At 36.1% G+C, this 23,421-nt stretch overlaps 2 protein-coding genes and 1 long non-coding RNA gene across 8 annotated transcripts in view; 1 reads left to right on the forward strand and 2 right to left on the reverse strand.

Moving 5' to 3' along the window:
- LOC135768632 (uncharacterized) overlaps positions 1-17,995 on the forward strand; it is an 84,221-nt gene extending 66,226 nt beyond the window's left edge. Inside the window, exons 3-4 of one of the 2 annotated variants that reach the window (XR_012336341.1) lie at positions 10,936-11,061; positions 17,868-17,995. This is a non-coding gene — a long non-coding RNA (uncharacterized lncRNA). Of the gene's footprint in view, positions 1-10,935; positions 11,062-16,946; positions 17,070-17,867 lie in introns of those variants that run through there. The other variant, XR_012336342.1, reaches the window with a different exon arrangement.
- On the reverse strand, positions 2,749-9,284 carry LOC135734019 (GTPase IMAP family member 4). Of its 3 annotated transcripts, XM_065252910.2 has the most exons (5): positions 9,189-9,265; positions 9,025-9,062; positions 8,730-8,837; positions 6,876-7,015; positions 2,749-6,207 (listed from the first exon to the last, which is right to left on the reverse strand). In XM_065252910.2, exons 3-5 carry the CDS (start codon positions 8,827-8,829, stop codon positions 5,434-5,436), a joined length of 1,014 nt encoding a protein of 337 aa, XP_065108982.1. In that variant the 5' UTR covers positions 8,830-8,837; positions 9,025-9,062; positions 9,189-9,265; the 3' UTR covers positions 2,749-5,433. The 3 variants fall into 3 exon arrangements, with proteins under 3 accessions (XP_065108982.1, XP_065108980.1, XP_065108981.1); XM_065252908.2 differs by lacking the exon at positions 9,025-9,062 and having other exon boundaries at positions 9,189-9,284; XM_065252909.2 differs by lacking the exon at positions 9,025-9,062 and having other exon boundaries at positions 8,730-8,832; positions 9,189-9,278.
- Positions 9,750-23,311, reverse strand: hmgxb4a (HMG box domain containing 4a). 3 transcript variants are annotated; one of them, XM_073813859.1, is made up of 14 exons: positions 23,243-23,311; positions 20,680-20,760; positions 20,483-20,592; positions 19,930-20,008; positions 17,838-18,464; positions 17,177-17,410; positions 16,858-17,048; positions 16,686-16,767; positions 16,529-16,593; positions 16,415-16,456; positions 12,980-13,040; positions 11,492-11,667; positions 10,933-11,055; positions 9,750-10,785 (listed from the first exon to the last, which is right to left on the reverse strand). In XM_073813859.1, exons 2-14 carry the CDS (start codon positions 20,717-20,719, stop codon positions 10,741-10,743), a joined length of 1,875 nt encoding a protein of 624 aa, XP_073669960.1. In that variant the 5' UTR covers positions 20,720-20,760; positions 23,243-23,311; the 3' UTR covers positions 9,750-10,740. The 3 variants fall into 3 exon arrangements, with proteins under 3 accessions (XP_073669960.1, XP_073669958.1, XP_073669959.1); XM_073813857.1 differs by having other exon boundaries at positions 20,453-20,592; XM_073813858.1 differs by lacking the exon at positions 23,243-23,311 and adding an exon at positions 22,629-23,178 and having other exon boundaries at positions 20,453-20,592.
- Between the last annotated feature and the right edge of the window lie 110 nt (positions 23,312-23,421).

Here is a 23,421-nt window from a genome sequence, read left to right on the forward strand (position 1 = left end):
TGTGTTCATGGCTGTGGAACTTGTGGACCTTTTTTTTTTCAGAATATTAATGACCTAAAAATATCTATAAAGCATCTTTCGGTTTAAATCATTACATTTTTTAAAAATAGATAACACAATAAATTGTATTTGTTGACATTTGTTAATGCATTAGAATTAACAATGAACAATATTCACTGTAAAAAAATGTGCAACATTTTAATCAAATCAACACATATTTTTATGTCAGCTTAAGCAACATTTTTAAATAGTAGGTTGACTTGCAAAACCAACACTGAAAAAAATTATTAATTCAATTTACTCAATTTTTTAAGGTAAGTGGTTGCAATCAATTTATTTAAGCTACATTTAAACAAAAGTCTTTTGTTTTGTTTTTCAAATTTTTTTGTTTAAACGTAGCTTAAATAAATTAATTGCGACCACTAACCGTAGTAAATTGAATGAATAATTTTTTTTAAGTGAAGTCATTATTAACTTTTTTACAGTGATTGAGCATTTTTTTAATATTACTTTATCATATTAAATCTCAAGTTGTAACTCTTAACATTAGTTGAACTGGCATGAACAATTGTATTGGCATAAACAAAGATTAAAATTGATTTCTTGGTTCAACTTAAAAAAAGTAAGTGTTGGTACTGCCTTACAAATTTGAGTTAAATCAACTTAAAAAATATTTGTAAACTCAAAATAAAAGTTATAACTAAAATTTTTAAGTTGAATAAACTCACAATTTTAAGGCAGTACTAACACTTAGGGGCGGTTTCCCAGAGAGAGATTAGTCCTAGACTAAAATAAATGTAAAAGCTGTCCAAAAAGAAAGTACCCCTTTTAACAGTGTTTTGTTCATTTTATATTAGCTAAAGCATTTACTAATGTTAAATAAAACCTTATTGTAAGGTTGCAACCTAAAAATGTACATTTGCAAAATAAAAGTCTTAAAGTGTAAAATCAGCATTAAAGCATTTAAAAAATCAGGCACACGTTTTTGAAATGTTTAGTGTGTCATGACCTTCATATACAAATCTGTAGGTTTGAACTAAAAACAAACCCCTGGTAGGTGTAAGTGTCCAAAGTTAAAGAAACCCCCCAATACACATATGATGTTGAAGGAGGACACTAAAAAACATCTTGCACAATTTTTATATTATTTTGATTTTCATTCCATACTTAATGTTTTTTTGTATATATTAATCCATAGTCTCCTCCTTTTCATTCTTTCCATTGCTCCTTTTGCACCTCTCCAACATTTCCCCTCATTTTCTCATCGCTTTGTCCTCTTCCAGACGCATGTCCAATAGGACAGAATAATATTTGGACAGGTGTTCCTTTTTAAACACGTTACGCGCAAGTCCAAGTACGCAGGGGAGCGCACTTCATCATTACTGAGCCCTTCCTCGAGATAGATCTAGGGAAAAAATATACAGTACCGGCTGAGTCATGCACAGCTTGCCATACTGTAATCTATACAGCATTACATCCGTAATCCCTGACAATAAAAATCTGTTTAGCACCAATTTTCCTTTATTTTTTAAATGTTCTTTTTTCCTGTTTCAAACAACTGCAAAGGCCACATCTGGAAAACAGATGCTCGTCCCCCAGCAAGCGCTTTACCCCTCGCTCCATGCTTTTATTCTTTGCTTCTTGTGCTGTCCTTAGAAACGTGAGAGCAGGCTTCACAAACTCTCTCGCTCTCTCTTTCTCTCTCGGGCCGGACCACCCACATAAGGAAACGCCTTGCTGTACTGAAGGCAGAAATACAGGGATGGGTTTTTTTGATGGATGGCTTTAGCAGACTATCACTTATGTCATTGTCAAAACCAGAAACCTGCTCTTGCAAAACAGTGTAAGAGAGACATCTCTGCATTTGTCTGTCTTGATGTCTTTTTTACATTACAATACAATTTTTTTTTTACATTATATTTTCACAGATCCTGTTCTCCTGTGGTTTTAATAGCTACGGTAAACCTACAGACAGATTGTAAATCTTTGTTTTAGCTTCGGTTGACAGTACAAACTGATATTATACTGATGCAAAAAACATGCTTATACTGAAACGTGATGACAGGCAATTTGTGATACAGTTTATAAAGGAATAATGGGGTTCGATAAAGCATTTGGACAATTCAGCCATGTCATTGCACTAGATACATCAAAGCAAAAGTCATTAAAAAAGCTAATTTTCATGCAAAACATTGCATAAGGAAGTTTTCAGGCTTTAAATGATAAAATGTTGATGTAAAAAAATTTAAAATGTATTGTTCATAATGAACAAAAAAATGTATGCTTCTGAAAGTGAATATGACGAACGTTGTCAGCATTTGTCTGCGTGCATCTCATATCTGATCATATGTTTAATATATATTAATAAAAAAGTGACCCAGTCTGTAAAAACCCTGCTAAAGTCATAGTTTACTTTTTTCAACATACAATAATGAAACATAATGTAATGATTGTTCTGTAAAAACATAACTTTGATATATTTCATATTGACTGAGTAAGGTCATGTCACAGATTGAAATCATAATATTACAATTAGATTGAGACCTTAGCCTGGATTTCACAGACGGGGTCACAAATTATCAAAACCAATCAGTTTATTTTACAGAAATAATCAAATTCATGCATGCTGACAACGTCTGAGCTATTTTAATTTGAAGTTCTTATGTTTAATTAAAGAAAGTGATGATTGCAGTGCAACTCCAAATCTGTGCGTAAATAAAACCCAGAGCCGATTTTTCACACTATTAGTAAATATTTCCATCGGACTGCTTTATTTTTCTGAACATCTGCAGAAACATTTGATCTTCAAACCAATAAACGGAAAATGTGGCATATTGAAGAAAACAGTGTATGAAAGTTATTAAACTTATAATCACTTTGAAGGATGTCTGGAAATGTGAAGCGTGTGTTTGTGCCAGCAGCTGTGTCCTAATACAAACATTGTTATGGACAAATACAGTGAATAATTTAGACAGCATGCAAACAAACTCTTCCTTTACAGTGTGTTTCCAGTTGAGGTGCTTCTTAAATTTGTAGTGATGCTGGAAGTAATTTTGACTTGTTCGAAGCTGTTTTGTATCAGTGGTAAGACAGCGATCTTCACTCAGTGGCTTCAAAGTGCTTGTGAATAGATGTTTTTCAAACTCAAAGACAATCATATGAAGAGCTCAAATGCAAAACCCTCTAAATGCGTCTGATATGTTTTCGTAAATTCTTAGTTATTACTGAATGACCTGAGGCCAGGATTAAGGGCATTTGAAGTGAAAGTATTTGATGAATGTATAATAAATGTCGAGAGCATTCAGTTAATTTCATTATCTCAGTTTTGATGGATGGTGCGTTTAGCAGCTTTTGCATCTGAGTCCCATATAATCTGTGCAAAAGTCTTAGGCCACCATGCCAGAATTAGATTTGTTGTTTTTGCAATGTTATAGTAATCATATATAATTGTTTCTCAGTCTCTTTAATAGAATACAACCAGAAAATACAGGAAATGTGTGTATAGTGTTAAAACAGTATAAAAATGTAAACTGATGTGTCAAGTTTTTAGGGTAAACTCCCCTTTCACTTGAGCAATAGCAGGAAACTGCAGGATCTCTTAAACCTAAATACAATTAAATCCTAATTTCTAATTTTAAAGAAATTAGTCTTTTAACTTAATTCTGCTCAAAAACGCTCAAGATGTGTTTAGTGCCAATAGAGGACACACTAAACACAGACGATGCCTAAAGAAGACATTTAGTACTGAATATTTATTTTTTAATTTTTTTGTACATATTTCCTGTATTTTCTGTTTGTATCTTAATAAAATAGATTGAAAAATAAATATGGATGGACATTAAAACTTCTAAAACAACAAGTCTTGTGGTGGCCTAAGACTTTTGCACAGTACTGTATGTATAATATATAAGGTTATAGTTTTTTAAAGGCAGAAAGCTTTGTCTTCAAACATATTAAAAGACACTTGTAACCTCTTCCCTTTGATCATCAGACCTTATATGTTTTGATACTAAGCTGTAAGATCACTTGAATGTTTGGTAACACTTCATAGTAACTTTCAAGTAACATTCAAAAGCATTATCAGTAGCTAATGCACATTCAAACAGGTTTAATTTCATTCAAATAGTTTTAATTTCAAATAATTTAATTTAATGCAAGTTGCATACGCCTCAGACAAACTAGACACATTTTTTGTTTCTCACGAAATTCGAAACCTTTCTAATCCATAAGCTAAATATATATATATATATATATATATATATGCACTGTAAAAATAGATTTGTTGGTTCAACTTAAAAGTGTAAGTTATCTGGTTGCTTTAAAAAATTTTCAACTTAAAAATATTAGGTGACTTAAAAAAAAGTTGTTTAAAGGAAAACACCACCATTTTTCAATATTTTACCACGTTCTTACCTCAACTTAGATGAAAGAATACATACCTATCTTTTTTCAATGCGTGAACTTAATCTTTGTACAGCGCCTTGTGAATGTGTTAGCATTTAGCCTAACCCCATTCATTCCTTAGGATCCAAACAAAAGTTTTATTTTGTGCCACTATACTCATGTAACAATAGGAAAAACATTGAAGTGTTGGGTGGCTTCTAAATTCATCCCTGTTTGGAGCCATATGAATGAATGGGGCTAGGCTAAATGCTAACACATTCACGATGCGCTGTTCAAAGATTAAAAGTGCACGCATTGAAAAAAGATAGGTATGTATTAATTCGGCTAAGTTGAGGTAAGAACAGTACAATATTGAAAAACGGTGGTGTTTTCCTTTAAAGAAGAAAAATTGTTGCGTCAACTAAGTTAAATTAACTCAAAATTTTAAGGCAACCAGGTAAATTACTTTTTTAAGATGAACCAAGTTGGGTTATTTTAACCCATAGTTAGGTCAAATTTGGCTGAACCCAACTGTTGGGTTTATTTCAACCTAAAGTTATTTATAAGAGTTAGAGTTATCTATAACTATAACAGTTGGGTTTTTCCATATTTGACCCAACTATGGCTTAAAACAACCCAGCATTTATTAAGATAATTAAATTATTATCCGAACATCTTGCTCATAGTGTATAGTTTGTAATACAAAATAAATGCTGTGTTATTTATTTTTTTGGGTCAAAAAGGGACAAACCTAGTTGTTGGGTTAAATTTACCCAGAAATAATTTATATTTGACCCATTAAAACAAACTCTGCATTTACGGTTGAAATAACCCAGCATAGGTTAAATTACAACCCAACAGGATGGATTCGTCCCTTTTTGGCCCAACGCTGGGTTGAAAGTAACCCAGCATTTTCAGAGTGTGTATTTCTTGGATTTGGATAAATATTCATGTATTCCTATTTAAATGTAGCAGAACTACTGATCTCTTTGAAGAATTATTTAATCAGCGACTTGAAAATGAAAGTTAAAAGAAGCTGTTACCAAGCACTTAGTTTGTCTTTCGTTTCCGTCTACCCACTTCTGTAGCCACAGAGCCAACTGTTGCACCCATGGCCCCTCCTAGTGGCCCCCCGACAAACAACCCCACAAACGACCCCAGTAAAGCGCTGCCCCTCACGTTGTTTGGGAGCCACATGAGCCACTCGACCAAAGTGTCCCATAACCATAGTATGAACGTGGGGTTTGGGGTGGAGAGGCATAAATCGGTAATACCCTGAACCATCAGATCATCCACGCTTCTCTCCGCTTCAGCCCTGACTCCCTCCGCCTCGTCTTCTCCTCTTTCTCTTCTGTTTTTCAAGATCTCCTCCTCTTTCTCTCTCACTCTCCTCTCGGCTTCTTGTAAAAGAGGACAGGTGTAAATCTCATTCCCGCTTTCTTTCACCATCTGCTCCACCTTTCCAAGAAGCTCCTCTGTATCCGTTCCCATTAACGGGTGGTGGCGACCCGCACATTTCTCTACGAGCTCCAGCAGATCTGCTCGTTGAGTATTGAGATACTCATCCAGAGAAACATCCGCAGACAGTCGGTCCATGTGAGTGAAGAGCACCATTGCGTGTTTACTGACAGCTTCAGAGCCAAACACCTTCTCGATGGTTTCTAAAATTTGGAGCTCCAGGTTACTGGGGCGGTGCACAGGGACGCAGAGCAGGAATGCATGGAGCCCCGGGGCCGATAAAGCAGCGCAGAGTGAAAACTGACGTCTGACTTCTTCGGCGGGTCGCTCTGTGCACAGACACTCAGGTGTGTCTATTATAGTCACCTGTGTACACATTGTTATAAAAAAGGGCCTTTATTATTAACTATGATATAATATGATTGCATTGAGACATTTTATGTTTGAATATTATATTCAATGCACTCCTATTCATTGTTAAGGGATGTTGTTTTTGGCCTAACACAACACAGTGCTATTTGCATTTATTTGCATTCACAATTGTGCATTTATTTGCCGTTTTAAAAAGATAAGCTCAGCCACTCTGATATCAGAATCCAACCACAGTACAATAAAAATTATAAACTATTCAATTTTAAAGAGACTTTAATAAATGTTTAAACATTTTAGCAACCAATAAATAGTTAAGGGTAAATATACTGTATATGGGTTATAATATGATGTGAATATATTGATAAAATGACACATAAAACATAATTTCTGCTATTCATACACACATGAAATTTTACATTTAAGCATTTGTCAAATGCTCTATTCAAAGTGACTGCATTTAATCTATACTCTACATATTTTTTAATCCGTATCTGTGTTCCCTGGAGATCAAACCCATGACTTTTGTGTTGCCAGCGCTATACTTTACTAGTAAAACTACAGTAACAATTTTTACAAATTAAAACAAATTCATGATTGAATATTGAAGAGTTGGCTTAATAAAGATGGGCTCTGATGGAGTTTGAAGTAAGATATAAGCTCACCTGTCTTCCTGAAACAGTCACACGTCTCTTCTCAAAATCAGAGGTGACTGCTGTGCTGCAGTCAGACGGGGCGCCCAGAATGGCATCAACCACAGTGCTTTTCCCAGCACCCGCTGAGCCGAGCAGTACCAGCGTCAGCGCTGAGACCACAGACAGTAACAGAGAGTTATTAAAGACAGACATGAGATACAACGATACCCAACAATACTATTATAATATGTTTGCTGACTTTTTGTTCTACAATTGTAAAGACAAATGCAAACAACCATATACATGCCCTATGGAGTTTTACAGGGTTTTATATAGGTAAAAGTTTTTTTTTTACTTTTCAAATATAATTATTAAAGATTTGTTGTTTTATCACAAATACTTAATATTAAAACATGGCATTTGTGTGGCAAATTATTCTTACAATGTATTTTGCCCACTGTCAATTGCACTAAAATATTTTGAGCTTGGTTTTACATTTGAATAACACTTCACATACAGGAAATTACTGTACTCAAAACTACTTGCTTTCTCCTCTGTTTTGCGTTAAGATGCTCTTGTTTTTATTAAACATATAAAAGACAATTGGAAACACTTACTGTTATATATTATTTAAATTATTACTAATAATTATTAAATCATTACTAAATGTTTTATATAATTTTCCTATTATTTACTAAAGTGTTTGATCAAGAAAAAGATGCATGCTTCCATAATTTTTTTTTTTAATTTAGAGTAAATAAATAATATGACAAATCCATAAAAAGTTCAAATCGCAAATTGATTTATATCGCCTATTTTCATATTTGGGATATATTTGGGATATTTTCAAACAAATAATGTATATATGATATGATAAATACTTGATAGCCTTAATATCAATATGAATGAAGTGATACAGCAGAAAAGCAAATCCATCACCTAAAAAATGTAGTTTTTCCAAATAATTAAAACAACATTTTATAGGATATCCATACTAGGCACAAAAGTATATGTATATGTGTAATAATCCCTTTTTTTAATAATTAAAATGATTTGATTTTCTGTAAGCGATTATTATTCGTTTTGCGCCACACATTTTGATGCAACACCGCCACCTTCAGACTGAACGCGTGCATGACATCTGATGTGTGACGTAATGATTCATGTTGCTGAAACGGTGTGTTGGGTGAATTCAGGTCAAATGACACGTTTCAACCTTATAAAAACATTGTCCAAATTGACCTGAATTCAGTCTACATCTAATAAAACACTTCAAACTGCAATAATAAACACATTTTGCAGGTCTGCAGTACACTAAACAACTCTTTAATTTATTATAACTATAATATATTATTTTTTATATTTCACATTAAAATAAAATTATAAATATCTGGCACGACAAAGTCTTTTTAAGAGTGTTGCTTTAAGCCATCCTCGCAAAACTGTGATGGTTAACATTATCACCATGAAATACCATGATGGTACATGAAAACCACACGAACCAAGGTATTAACCATGGTTTTATTAAAGTGAAAGTGTTAGTGTATGTTTCTTGGCATATTGATTATCAATTGTATAACCACTGGTTAAACACAAATATCCTGGTTAAACTATAGTACTGTGGTAAGAAGACCACACAGTAAATTTTTGGTTATTATGATTGTACTAAACCTGTATATTACAGTAATTACTACATTTTGTTGATGTATACTACAATATTCTGTAGCATTACTGTAGTATTAACTATTGTACGTATTGTAGTTTAATTTACAATTCACTATGGTATTGTTTGAAAACACCATATAGTATGATAACAACTATAGTAAATACTAAAGTATATTTTTTGCATGTTGGAAACCATAAAAACTAAAAGTAAATTCAAACCTCTATTGTGTGGGTCTGTCTGTCCATCATCATCATCATCATCGTTTAATTGTCTTTCTTCATCTTCCTGATGAATATCTTGTGTCACACCTCCCTCCATGATCTGCACTTAAGAGTCAACAACAAAATATAACAGCAAGATTGCTGACACATTAATAACTTAAGTAACAACAATGCAAGCTTGCAGGTTTGCTTTAGTAACCCTTAAAACAATTTTACTGCAATTCTAATGGGAAAGTGAATCAGAATCAGAGGAGAAATGGAGGACTTAATTCATTTCAGCACACAAACTTACATCTCACAAATCTCTTGACAAGTTGGTTTACTTACAACCTAAACATTAGCAATCAAACATTAGTCAGCAGTTCAGCACAATGAAACAGTTTGTGTAACAACTGATAACGTCAGCTACCTTAGATTACGTTAAAGCTAAATAAAAACTGTAGCTTAAAATCATACCTTTAATAGAGAGCGGTAGATACTGATCTCTCTTGTTTAACTGGTGCTTATGAGCGAGTCTGGTATGTGTTTCACTGTCTGTACTTCCTGTTTGACTGCCTTATAGTCAAAACAATTGTTCGACTTCATGTGGCGCAGCAAGAATGGCAAGCGGATGACGTCAAAGTACCGCGAGAGCGATTCGAGAAATCGTACAGAGACGTCTAATTTCGACTCGTTCTCGCGGTACTTTTACGTCATCCGCTTGTCAGTTCTTGCGGATCGAACAAGCCTACTGGTTATGTGTGAACATGTGATGCTGTAAAATAACCGCCCTCTATTTTTCAAACACACCTCTTTCTTATGGGTGTGTCTCCAAAATAAAAATGTATGTAGGGGGAAGGTTACAGCTTTGGGATAGAAACATTTTTTATGGGTTGCAACACAAGAACTAAGCCTAAGTTATATTAGGATTTTTTTTTACAAACATACTTACTAAAAAATACAATACTGGTGTGTGCATCCTGAGACAAAACAATGACACTTGATAGATGTTAAAATATGCGAGTGCAAGATTTTTTTAAATTAAGGCAGCTTAAACATGCATTTTAGTCTGGGACTAAGCTTAAGCCCTGTTTGGGGAAAAGCCCCTTAATGTCATAGCATTGTATCAAACATTTTCGACTAAGGTTTAACAACATTGATCCTAATGCAAAAACAATTATAACTTTTTGTGATTTATATTCATAAAAGCTTTTAATTTTTTTCATTGTATAAAACAAGCCCATTCAACAAGACCTTTGCACTTTCATGAAAATACTTTTTTGTTTTTCAAATAAGCTGATGAAAATGTGAACAAATATATTATACAATTTTCATCATCTAAAACTAATGATCACTTGTTTAACATGGCCACACCTTTAAAAGTGCAATAAGTAGTTTGTTAGAAAAAGTTCAAGTGTTTGTGTAGGGGGGCAATCTCAGTATAGTCACTATGAAGTCCCATTATAAGCATATTTGTCAGAAGTGCCATTCATTTATTTTATAAGGAACATACTTAGTGCACTTTTAAAGTAGTTTTATACATGCTTTTCCTGTAAACATGCTAAAAAACATTAAAACTTTAATATTACATTTACATCGAAAACGCAATATGACGAAAGTATGACATGGTTGGTATAAATTAACTCGATATTAAATTAGGAAATAAAAACATTTGGTCCTAAAATGAAACTGCACATATTTGGACATGACAACATAAGTTCACAAATATTTGACCATGCACATGCACACACACTCACACACACACACGCACGCACGCACGCACAAACAGCAACACTGTAACTTGGAGACCTAAAACATAAAAGTCAACCTTCAAAAATGTTCTTTAAAAAAATATTTTTACAACAATAAAAAATGACTAACATTTGAAATAGTTTTTTTTTAAACACGTTAATTGTTTTGTTTGACCATGATCAGGAAACATAAAAAAGTAACCTCAGTCCTCAGTTGGAGCTTTAGAAATGTGACATCCATATGCAATTCAGTCCTATGTAAGTCCAGGTACAGAGATTCATAGTCCAGGCATTATGTAAGCAATGTTATCCAGAGTATTTGACTGTTAAAGGGAAAGTGAGGTGAGGTCAGGACAGGGCGGACTTTATATATGAACAATAACATTTGATGTTTTGCAAATGTAAACTATAACAAAGTGTAATAAAATGACAATGTTGTAAAAAAATCATGTGTTGACTGTTTATCTCACCAGGACGTTCCTCGGACAGCCATTGAGCTGTGGGACCTGAGCTGTCAGACAGGTTAATGGACCAAGAGCACATAAGATTGAGTCCAGAAGAACAGAAAGACTGCCAGAGACCGCTACCATCCCCTAAAGGTAAAAGAGACAATAATTGATATGTATAATAAATATATGTATAATAAATACTTCCTGTGATCTGTATGGCATGGTCTTCTAACACCTGCTAGCTAAAAAATAGTTAATTGTATAATAACACTGCATAATCTGGGTTAACATTCATAGCCCATTTGAAAAAAATTTGCTTAAATAATATAAAAAAACAACAACTTGTACAAATGATCACAAACAACTTTGATCACAAAGTCACTGTGATTATATATACATTAATATAGCCATAACATTTACATTAATGACTTTTATCCAAAGTTCATTCAAGCTGTACATCAGTATGTGTGTTCTCTTGAGATCAAACCTATGACACATTGCTCAACCAACTGACTGAGCTAAAGAAACACCAGGTCAAATATCTTAAAAAAAAAACCCATAAAAAACATTGTTACATCACCTCTGTTTCCTGGAGTCGATGTCCAATGAGGGACAGAGACTCGCCCAATAGCTGCAGGTGAGCAGCTGCATCTATTGGGTCAACGTCAGGTATCCGAGCGGGAGACAATGACATTCCTAGAGCCGAGCGACTCTGTGGGGTCAGTACTGTCCCTAAACCAGGAGCTTTACTGGAGCCTGGATCAAGGAGGATACACAGGAATACTAAATTAGAACAGCAGGAAATTCAAAGTTGTATTTTTTTTTAATTCGAAAGATAATTTAAATATATTGCTTTGGTCTAGGGCTGCAACTAAGGATTTTTATAATCGATTAATCTGGCAATTATTTTTTCAGATTAATCGACTAATCGGATAAAAACATAAATATTACTAAATTAAATTTTTCTATATAAATAAGGCACAAAGTTAGGGTATTCACTGTAGAAGTGTACTTTTAAAAATGCAAAGCCACACACTGCTTAATAAAAATTAACTAATATAATCTTTTGATTTTGAATATTTTAAGCCTTAATTAAAAAGGCATATTCATAAACAATGAAAACATTTATTAAATAAAAGTGTATATTACTTGTCACTGTTTTAGTATTATAATTTATGTTTTGTATTAATATTATTCTGTTTATGTTGCGTATATTTCTAAGGTTGATTAATTTGATATACGGTTGGTTAGTTTAATCTACATCAACATGTCATAATTTCTAAAATAAAATGTATGTTTTTCTGGTTCCATATTTATTTTAATAAGTCAGACTCAGAAACGTCTCTGCTGTGACGCAAATTATGGATCCTCCGAAGGCCAGACGGTCTTATTTAAGTTCTCTTTGCGACTTTAGAGGCTGCCACCTTCAAAGACTGTGAATTGGGACACAGCTAAGGATGAGAGTTAACATTATTCGTTATTAACTAAATGAATAAGCTATTATGATATGAAAGTGTTATACATGCATTATTAAAGTAATAAAAACCTGGATTTCCCCTTGCTTTAAAGCAGATGCTTAGTTTGTGGTTCAATACTATTTTATGAAAACCCAACAACAATTAAACAAATATAAACTCACTTATATTAAAGGACGAAATTAAAACTTGTGCTTTTTCTTCCGTCATTGTCCTGTCAGGGTTGCCAGACCCGCGCAACAAAACCAGACCAATGGCCATTCAAAATTAGTCCAAATGCATCCTGATGAATATTCACAGCCCAAATAACAACAACTACTACGAAAGGCAGAGGACCTGGCAACACTGCGGCTCAAGCAACGCTGCCTTGCTTTTAAACAAGCTGGTTGCACTGTGAGAAGAAGCAGCTCCCGCTTGTGATGTATAAAGAAAGCATGCCTGATTTTGAGGAAACAGCGCCTGACAGTTCAAGCTGCATGAAGCAGACGCATGTCCACGCTGTCCGACGGTGGTGCCACAGACCTAATTCATTGACAACGAATTCCATTATCGATTTTTATCGATTAGTTGTTGCAACCCTACTTTGGTCTCACCTTTACTTTTGCTGTCGGATGTAGTCGAGATTTTTCGTTTGACCGTCATGGCTTCAGCTTTATTAGGGCCCGAGCACACCGGGGTGTGAGGACCCTATTGTTCTTCAAGGAGTTATTATTATTTTTCTTTTTCTCCGACTTCAGCGGGACTTTAGAGGGCCTAAACATACTCGAAAACTCATGAAATTTTGCACAGATGTCAAGAGTGATGAAAATTTACATGTGGTGTATGCTTTAGAATTAGGCGTGAGAAAATGGCTCTATAGCGCCACCTACAAATTTTCAACGAAGCAGCCCTCGGACTGTGTTTGACGTACAATTACGAAATTCGGTACGCGTCTGTAGCATGACAAGACCTACAAAAAAGTCTCTTGGAGCGAAGCCGTAAACCAAACAGGAAGTCAGCTATTCTGAGTTATTTTTGTGATTTGGGCGCAGTTTTTGTCATTTCCAGGCGTCATACTTTAACTAACTCCTCCTACAGTTTTCGTCGGATCATCTTCATATTTGGTGAGTGTCATCTTAAGGCCTTTGTGATGCTAAATTGCGAAGGATTTGACTCTACGTAAAAATTTGTGTCGGTTCTGGCCCGACAAAGTTTGATGTTTTCCAATGAAACAGGAAGTTGCTGGAACTCATGCATACAGTGTCCGATCTGTCCCAAATTTCACATGATTGCTAAGAGTCCTGACCTGAACACATCTACATAACAATTTTCATTTATAGCCATAGCGCCACCAGCTGGCAACCTGAAGGAACATGTTTTAGCGCCACTTTCAAATATTGAATGAAGCAGCCCTTGGACTGTGTTTAACTTACATGTACGAATTTCGGTATGCTCATGTATTATTACAAGCCCTACAAAAAAGTCTCTTGGAGCAACGCCCTAAACCAAACAGGAAGTCAGCTATTTTGAATTATTTCTCAGATTTTGGCTCAGTTTTTCTCATTTCCAGCAGTCATACTTTAACTAACTCCTCCTACAGTTTTCGTCGGATCATCATCATATTTGGCGAGTGTCATCTTAAGGCCTTTGTGATGCTAAATTGCGAAGGATTTGATTCTATATTAAAATTTGTGTCTGTTTCGGCCAGCCAAAGTTTGATGTTTCGCTATGAAACAGGTTGCTGGAACTCAGGCATACAGTGTCCGATCTGTCCCAAACTTCACATGATTGCTAAGAGTCATGACCTGAACACATCTACATGTCAATAGTCACTTATGGTTATAGCGCCACCAGCTGGCAACAGGAAGTGACATGTTTACAATGATTATCCAATGTCTGATCTGTCCCAAACTTCACATGATTAATAAGAGTCCTGGACTGAACACATCTACATGTCAATAGTCACTTATGGTTATAGCGCCACCAGCTGGCAACAGGAAGTGACATGTTTACAATGATTATCCAATGTCTGATCTGTCCCAAACTTCACATGATTAATAAGAGTCCTGGACTGAACACATCTACATGTCATTAGTCACTTATGGTTATAGCGCCACCAGCTGACAACAGGAAGTGACATGTTTACACTGATTATGCAATGTCCGATCTTTCCCTAACTTCACATGATTAATAAGAGTCCTGGACTGAACACATCTACATGTCAATAGTCACCAGTGTTGGGCAAGTTACTAAAAAATTAGTAATTAGTTACAGTTACTAATTACTTCTTTTAAAAGTAACTGAATTACTCTACCGGTTACTGTATATCAAAAGTAATTAGTTACTTAGAAAAGTAACTTTTAAGTTACTTTTATGTCTGCTTTTTAAATGTAAATATGAACAGTACTGAACAGTCAAACAGTAAAATGATATGGATGGGCTATTTTACACATAAGACTCTAATATATCACATACTGTAAGAGCCTATTTTGCTTTAGATTCAACCTTTGAATATTTTTGTTAGAAATTATCTTAATATTTAAACTTAGTTTATTTATGTATATCATTTAGACCATTTAGACAAATATTCTGCATGTTTACAAAAATATAAAATGTGTTAAAATTGTGTAGTGTCTCTTTAAAAATTTGGAGACAATTGTGTCAACATGTCAAATTTTCTAAAATAAATTATAATTTTTCTGATTTCATATTTATTTTAATAAGTTAGAAACGTCTCCGCTGTGTCCTGCTGACAGGCACGATGCGTGTGCAGCAGATGAGGCAAATTATGGGTCCTCCGAAGGTTAGACCGTCTCATTTCAGTTCTCTTCGCGAACTTCTGAGCGCCTTGAATGGGCAAGTGCTCACCTTTTATTGCATGCTTAGTAGGGTGCAGCACTTGAATTGGAACACAGCTTGTGAAGCTTGCCACAGGGACTGCGCTCTTTGGTCATATATTGTTTGTTTTCTGTTGGATTTAAATGATACACAGGATTAAAGGAAGATATTTATTCAGAAAACGGAGTAGGCTACGTGGATTGTTTTGTCGGACGGACACAGAGCGAGTGGATTGTTTTGTCAGATGGACACAGAGCGAGTGGATTTTTTGTTCGGATACGGAGAGACTGAAACTAAAACTAAAAGCGAGCTCACACATACTATGGAGTTTTAACACGGGTGTACACCGCAGTGTGAATATTTTAGTGGAAACAACAATCGCGGATCGTTCTCTTCCATGAAGCCGATGTAAACATCTAAGAATATATGATCATTTCTTAGATTTATTACCTTTGTGGACTACAAATGCAAGTTGATGTCATACTGCGATTGCTTGGTGAAGATAATTTACAAACATGAGACCGGATGGATTATGACTTGCGCACAATTTTTAAACAAAGGTATGTTGTCCCGTTTAGATTTTTCATGTTCATTCTATATGCACTGTCAGCTATGATGAAGTGTAATGAATTATTGCGCCGCCAACTACAGTCCTGCGACGTCAGATATGTCTTGTCTATTTTTTACAAAATAGAGTCACGCGCGTAACGAACTCATTTAAATTTCAGTAATTGTAATTGCGTTACTTGATTTAAAAAAATAGTGGAGTTACAGTAACGCGTTACTCCCATCACTGATAGTCACTTATGATGCCAATAGTCAGTTACGGTCATAGCGCCACCAGCTGGTAACAGGAAGTAACATGTTTACAATGATAATGCAATGTCAGATTTGTACCAAACTTCACATGATTGATAAGAGTCCTGGACAGAACACATCTACGTGCCAATATTTACATGTAGTCACTCATACACACACACACTCGCTCACTCACTCTCTCTCTCTCTCTCATGCTATCTTACACGATGCTACCTCGCTGTCATTTGTAATTAGCAACAGGAAATGTGGCACATTATACTACACTTTTAAATGGTTCACCTATGTTTACATGCTTAAATGCCTATTTACTACTGTTCCCTTTAATTCTTCTCATGCCACGGCGTGGCGGTGTCAGGTGTGTGAGGGCCCTTCCATCACTGCTTGCAGTTTTAATTCTGCTTGTGCTGGAGATATTGAGCTTTCTGTCTCCAAACCTTCAGTGTATAAGGCCAGATGATCAGAAGGCTATCCAAAAACTAAATTACTTTTAGCAAACAAATACTGACCAGTTTGTCTTTCTCAGGTAATTGTTTCCACACCTCCGCAAGTTTCTTACTCAGCTCACCAAACACTGAGGGCAAAAGTAAAAAATTTAACCCAACAATGTCAAAAAGGGCACAAAATCATGAAACAGCTCAGATGATTATAAACAACAGGATTTACCTAATCCAGGCTGCTCCGCATTGATATTGACTCTGTACTCTTTACAAAACACCTGATATGCTGTTGTGTTCTTCTTCTTTGGCTGTTAACATCCAGTACAGAAAATTACCAGTAAATTATATGAACGAAAACTCAAGTGGCTTTAAAAAGTACAGTCCAATACGAAACAAACCTTGTCCTTCTCATGTTTCTCTCTGTCTTTGTCCTCTTTCTTTTTCTTTTTCTCGCCCATCACTTCAATGCTTTGATGATGATGATGAGGATGAAGATGAGATGAAGTGGGAGGGGCCATGGCATACATCCCACCAGAGGAGCTGTGATTGGATGAGCTGTGAGAATGGGAGTGGCTTCTAGACTGATCCCCTGATTAACAAAAACAAATTTAGGTTAGTGTAATATCAAAATAATTTTAATTAACGTATAAGAAAAGATGTGTGTTTGCGGTTCCTGACTAATTATAATATTCACGACAACAACCAATCAGATCTCACCTGGACTTTTCTTCACCACACTTCCTCCTCCTTTACTGTGTTTCTTCTCTCTCGACCCCTTCTCTCGATCTCGGTCTCGTTCTTTATCTTTTTTCTTTTTGCTCTTCTTGCTCTTTTTCTTCTTTTTAGACAGGTGCGTATAAGAGTCGTCGATCACCAGCTCGCCGGCCTCCAGTTCGCCTCCAGACGATGAGCTGTCTCCTCTTGCCCCGCCGAAAGAGCCGCCGTAATTACCTAATAAAATAAAAACCTGCTTAGGACACGTTTGATGCGGCGCATAAGCATAACACATTTAAATATGCAAAGTTGCAACATTCTTAGGTGATTCAAAATTTAGAAATATATGTCCTTAACTTACTGATAATGATTTATTAATTTAAGCTGTAAGATACAATTTTGTGTGTTACATCAGTTTATCTTCGCAAGTAACTTGCAATTTTATGTTTCAAAGAGAGATAGCGATAGAGAGGCATAGTTACATACTGTAACTAAACTAAAACAAGTTTTTCCAAAATAACTTAACTGAATCTGATGCTGAATTTGTGTCATTTACGTATAGATTTGTGTACCTGAATATATCACTAATAATTTCTATGACAAACACTGTCAAAAGATCTTCAAGACATCTCAAGGACCGTGACATCTTTAATTTCACACTCACCAACAACCTCCACCTCTTTCCCCACCACAGGCAACGGCTCTCGACTGTGCTGTTTCTTCTTTGGAGGCTTGGATGATCTGTCTTTATCCTTCTCCTTCTTCATCACTACTTTCTTCGAGCCAGAGGATGAATGATGGCCCACGGCTCCTGACGATGAGGAAGATGTGTGAGGTGGAAAGGAGAATCCCTCGTTTGTCATTACACCCTCATTCTTCTCCTTTGCGGAAAGGATGAGCTTCATCTTCAGACCTTCAGCTTCGCAGAGGGTCAGCGGCTCGCCTTTCCCCGCTCCTCCATGAAACAGCAGCGATTTCGAGGAATGTTTCTTAGATGAAGACGAGCCGGGCGGGCGCAAATGGGAGTGAAAATGGCCGCTTTTGGAGCCCCCCTCTCGCTTGCGGTCTTTGGAGGAGGAGTGGGATGAGGCGTGAGGGGGGTAGGAGGGCTTTTTTTGAAGGTGAGGGGCGGGGTCAGAGCCTGTGGCCAGTGGGGAGGTGATGGCCTCCAGGAGGCCCATGGCTGTGTCTGTGGAGTGGGACGGGTGGGAGGATGAGGAGGATAAGGAAGGCGAGTGATCCGAAGACTTGCGCTTCTTCTTGTGTGCAGGCTGACCAGAGCTGTGATGATCTGTGGGGGAAATTAAGAAATGATCAGAAATCATTTGTGAACTAAAGGTCCTTATAAAATGTTTTTAGCTTTTAGACAAAATACAGTAGTTGCCTTAACTTGCCAAAAGTGATATCCAACTTTCTTATTTTTAAATGTATATTAAAGATTCATTACAAATTGTGTGTGGATTTTGGTGTGTTTAGAGTATAAACTAAAGCTCAGCTTTGAGGTGTTAAGGAAGCTTGGCATAAAACACTATGGGGTGGTTTCCCGAACAGGGATTAGTTTAAGCCAGGACTAGGCCTTAGTTTAATTAGGAAATATAACTAGTTTAACAAATATGCCTTACTAAAAACATTACTTTTGTGTATTTTGAGGAAAAACAAAGGGCACTGATGTATTTTAAGATATGTCAGTGCAAATTGTTTTATGTTTTGGTCACAAAAAATTTGATTTATGTTTTTGGCACAATTTTCCACTGTTTTCCTGCCTCTTGAGCACAAATGTCTTTTTCGTGTCACCCAGCACAAATTTCTATAAATGGTTTTTCGTGTCTGTGCCACGACTTTCTTTATCGTGTGATTTTATATTTTGTTTTCTCATCGTTTTTTCCTTTTTTTTTTTTACCATTGTCGCTTGAGTTTGGGTTAAAATCACTTTCTGCGACTTCCGAACCCAAACCCCAATTCTAAACCCAACTCCAGTCGAGAATAGTTTTAAAAGCGGATGAAACATGTAGAAACCAAAACATAAAATTACATCCTAACACAAACCCCGAATCTAACCCTAACCCCGAAAATAATTTAAATATAGTAAAAAAACGATGAGGAAAAAATATAAAAGGAAACATTTGTGGCACAGACACTAAAAACATTTATAGAAATGCGTGTTGGGTGGCATGAAAAAGATATTCGTGCTCCAGAGATGCAAAAAACAGCAGAAAAACGTGTCAATAATATTAAAACAGTAATAAAATCTTGCCGTGAGATAGGGTAGGACTTCCATAGTAGGAAAGAAAAATACTATGGAAGTCAATGGTGCTCAAAATCGGTTTGGTTACAAACATTGCTTAAAATATCTTCCTTTGTGTTCATTTTCAATTTTGGGTGAACTATCCCTTTAAAGGAAATATTGTACACATTTTCCCCCTGGACGCTGTCTTAAAGGAAAAGTAGGTATGTGGCACAAAATATTATTTTGTGCCCCCATACTTACTCGTGTAACTACTTATGTAACAGTCTTTAAATAGGGAAAACATGGAAGTGTTTGGTGGCTTCTAAATTCATCCCTGTTTGGATCCTATGGAATGAATGGGGCTAGGCTAAATGCTAAAACAGTCACAACGTGCTGTACAAAGAGGTAAAAACATAGTAAAATATTGAAAAACGGTGGTGTTTTCCTTTAAAAGCAGCTTTACTAAAGCCCTGGTGAGGCAAAGCTGCGGCATACTAGATCAAACATTTCCTGTAAAACTCTTCCTCACCTCTGTGGTAGTATTCATCACTCAAGTGCTTCTTCTTCTTCTTGTGAGAATCTGTCCCTATAAGGAAAAGATCTGAGTCCTGAAGAAAGACAACCGTGGTGATTAACACAGGTAGATTTTCATCCAAACAACGTCGGTGAGCAAACAATCCACACACATCAGTCTACAACTACATCTATGATAGTGAAGTCCATTGACAACTGGACTGAGAAGGACAAATACAGGTCCAAATCCTTCTCACATCAGATGTCACCTACCTGGGTAACATAACATCAAGTTGCGTCTATAAATAAACTCAGTCTGGACTAATGCAGCGTACACACCAAACGCTAATCATCGCATTCCTCGCTCGAGATTACGCGTTAATTTGTTGAATTCACGTTTGGTGTGTACACCCCATTACAGACAACGAACCAAAGTTCAGCCAAGAAATGAAAATTCTGTCCCATAAAGACTGTGGACATATTATTATTATTATGATGCAACTTGATGTGTGATGTTACCCTATCTGCCCTGCTGTTACCTTGTGTGGTTTCTTGGAAGTTTTGCGCACCTGCGCTGCGATTTCTTCTTCCTCTCTCAGCAGATCTTTATACGACCGCCTCTTCTCCCTCTGACTGCGACCCGCAACAAGACCAATGTCTCCTTCCATCCCCGAAATATCTGTAAGTGGACAGACAGAGGAGAAAAAAATTTCAGAATATCCTTTTAAGGTACTTATCAGTTTAAGGTCTTGTTTTCAATCATTACCCATCATTCCTTTCTTCTTTATCTCCTCAAAGGCCATCATCACTCCTGGATCTTCGGGTGGGAACGGTTACTCTGGAAATTCTGATGTGTAAAGGGAAAAATTCAAGCCACGGACAAATGTAAGTGTAGCAAGTACTACTAACATGGATTTAAAGGTGCCAAAGAATGCATTGAAATAATATTCAATTGTTCTTTGATATTAACATAGAAAGTATGTAACTTTATTAAAGGAATTTTCCATTTTCTTAAAAGAAAAATCCAGATAATTTACTCACCACCATGTCATCCAAAATGTTGATGTCTTTCTTTTGTTCAGTCGAGAAGAAATTATGTTTTTTGAGGAAAACATTGCAGGATTTTTCTCATTTTAATGGACTTTAATAGAGCCCAACATTTAATACTTAACTCAACACTTAACAGTTTTTTTCAACGGAGTTTCAAAGGACTCTAAATGATCCCAAACGAGGCATAAGGGTCTTATCTAGCGAAACGATTGTAATTTTTGACAAGAAAAAAAAATGCTCTTTTAAACCACAACTTTTCTTCTAGATCCGGTCGTTATACGTCAGCGTGACCCCACGTAATACGTCATGACGTCAAGAGGTCACAGAGGACGAATGCGAAACTCCGCCCCAGTGTTTACAAGTGAGTTGAAAGAGGACCGTTTCTACGTTGTTGTATGTCAACTGATACTAATTAATGTCTTTGTGTCAGTTTATTGTTTAAAATGGTCCGCAAATGTGCGTCTTATATATGTAACACGTGACCTCCCTACGTCACTACGCATTTACGTTAGGTCGCGCTGGACCGGACCTAGACGAAAAGTTGTGGTTTAAAAGAGCATTTTTTTTTTCTTGTCAAATATGACAATCGTTTCGCTAGATAAGACCCTTATGCCTCGTTTGGGATCGTTTAGAGCCTTTGAAACTCCGTTGAAAAAAAACTGTTAAGTGTTGAGTTAAGTATTAAATGTTGGGCTCTATTAAAGTCCATTAAAATGAGAAAAATCCTGCAATGTTTTCCTCAAAAAACATAATTTCTTCTCGACTGAACAAAGAAAGACATCAACATTTTGTGGTTAGTAAATTATCTGGATTTTTCTTTTAAGAAAATTGACTATTCCTTTAAGTGCAAAATGTCCATTTACAACCATAGGATTTATCATTTAAATGAAATGGTCTATTTTTTGCCCTATTTGGAAGTGTCATTAATATTAATGTTGAGCTCTGCTCTGTCTGGCTCTGCGGCTCATGTCAGTAGCTCACATTAAGTAAACAGACCTTATATGTTTGAGCCTGTATCACACGAAAATACAAATTTTCAGGAACAACTAATTGTTTGGAGATTGTTAATGGACGTTTCTGAGTGGTAAGTTTGTGGGGGGGGTTTAGTATGGACCTGCAAAACAACTGTAAAGTCAATAGTAGAACTTCAGCCTAAACACTAGCATATAGCACTAATTGCGTGCACAAGGTTTACATAAAAATGAGGAAACAAACACGGTTGAGGCTCATGATATGTCATTACCATGTACAGAGCTGTTATTATTCATCTATTCCTCTGTAAATTATTTTTTTTATTCTATGGCACCTTTAAGGTTTATGTATTTATCAGTATGTGTTCCCACAAAATCAAACCAATGACCTTAAACCTCATAACACAATGCAGCAATTGAGCTACAGCAACATTAGCCATTATTTTATTACAATAATGTTTCTGGTGTATTGTTGACCTTTTGCATTGCCATAGTGTACCTAAAATTATTATGATTAAACTCTCATTACTATAAATGTGGCTAGTACAGAGGTGTACTTTTTGAAAGGGTACCGCCTCAGTGACAGCTTTTGTACCTTTGATCTGACAGTGAGTGACAATTAATTAGCCAGGGTTAATAAGGAATTTAAAACAAAAAACTTAACTATAAATAATTAAAACTGAATAAAACTTACCTGAAATTAACATTGCATTATAATTCATAAGTAAAAATCTCCCATGAAGCAGAAAATTGGAAAACTTTTGCAGAACAAAAACCCAAACACAAAAAAGAAACGCAAACGACTCAGTTGCTTCTAATTCAGGGTTTCTTTCAGTTACTAAAATGTTGCATGCACAAGTGTTACATTACTCTGTTCACAGATCAGCATGGAAGACATCGCAACACTTTATAACAGCCACAGCTTTACTCAACACTACAAAGGCTGCTTGGCATTTTCCCGAAAACAAATAAGAAAATCAACCTCGAAACTCATTACTGCCCATTTCCCGCCTACTTTCGAAAAGATGCACACGCTCACACACCCCCTTTCCCTCACTTCTTCATCCAACTCTCTTCCCTGTCTGATGTAGACGCGACGCGGGCAGCTGCGGACGTGCGGCGCATCTCTGTCGGATAAACCCGCACGCACAGAACCGCGGCTTACATAAACGCAGGCCGGTTTTGGGTTATAACCAAATAATCGGTGCATTTAATAGAGATGTGTACAGTACTGCAGGAATGGCACGGAATGCCTGCGTTTAAGGTGGACATAAATGGGCCATTTTGCAAAAATCTGTGAAATATTACCTTGGGTTGTTGATGGGTTTAGTTGCCGCGCGACGCCATCTTTGATTGGAGTCATCCAGCGTATTCGACTTTACGCGAGGCAGCGCAGACCGTTCAGGGAATGACGTCGAAGAATCGCAAGAGTTGTTTTGAGCACAGCTGTCGAATCGCTCTCGCGATACTTCGCTATCATACGCTGA

The sequence above is a fragment of the Paramisgurnus dabryanus genome, chromosome 3, assembly GCF_030506205.2.
Source record: "Paramisgurnus dabryanus chromosome 3, PD_genome_1.1, whole genome shotgun sequence".
NCBI classification, from domain to species: domain Eukaryota; kingdom Metazoa; phylum Chordata; class Actinopteri; order Cypriniformes; family Cobitidae; genus Paramisgurnus; species Paramisgurnus dabryanus.

Coding starts and splice junctions, on each gene's coding strand:
- LOC135734019 (XM_065252908.2), bottom strand. CDS start 8,829: ATGGAGGGAGGTGTGACACAAGATATTCATCAGGAAGATGAAGAAAGA. Junction 7,016..8,729: donor GACAGACCCACACAATAGAG/GTTTGAATTTAC, acceptor CTGTGGTCTCAG/CGCTGACGCTGGTACTGCTC. Junction 6,208..6,875: donor TGACTGTTTCAGGAAGACAG/GTGAGCTTATAT, acceptor ATGTGTACACAG/GTGACTATAATAGACACACC.
- hmgxb4a (XM_073813857.1), bottom strand. CDS start 20,719: ATGATGGCCTTTGAGGAGATAAAGAAGAAAGGAATGATGG. Junction 18,465..19,929: donor TGATGAATACTACCACAGAG/GTGAGGAAGAGT, acceptor TTTCCCCCACAG/ATCATCACAGCTCTGGTCAG. Junction 17,049..17,176: donor TGTGGTGAAGAAAAGTCCAG/GTGAGATCTGAT, acceptor TTTGTTAATCAG/GGGATCAGTCTAGAAGCCAC.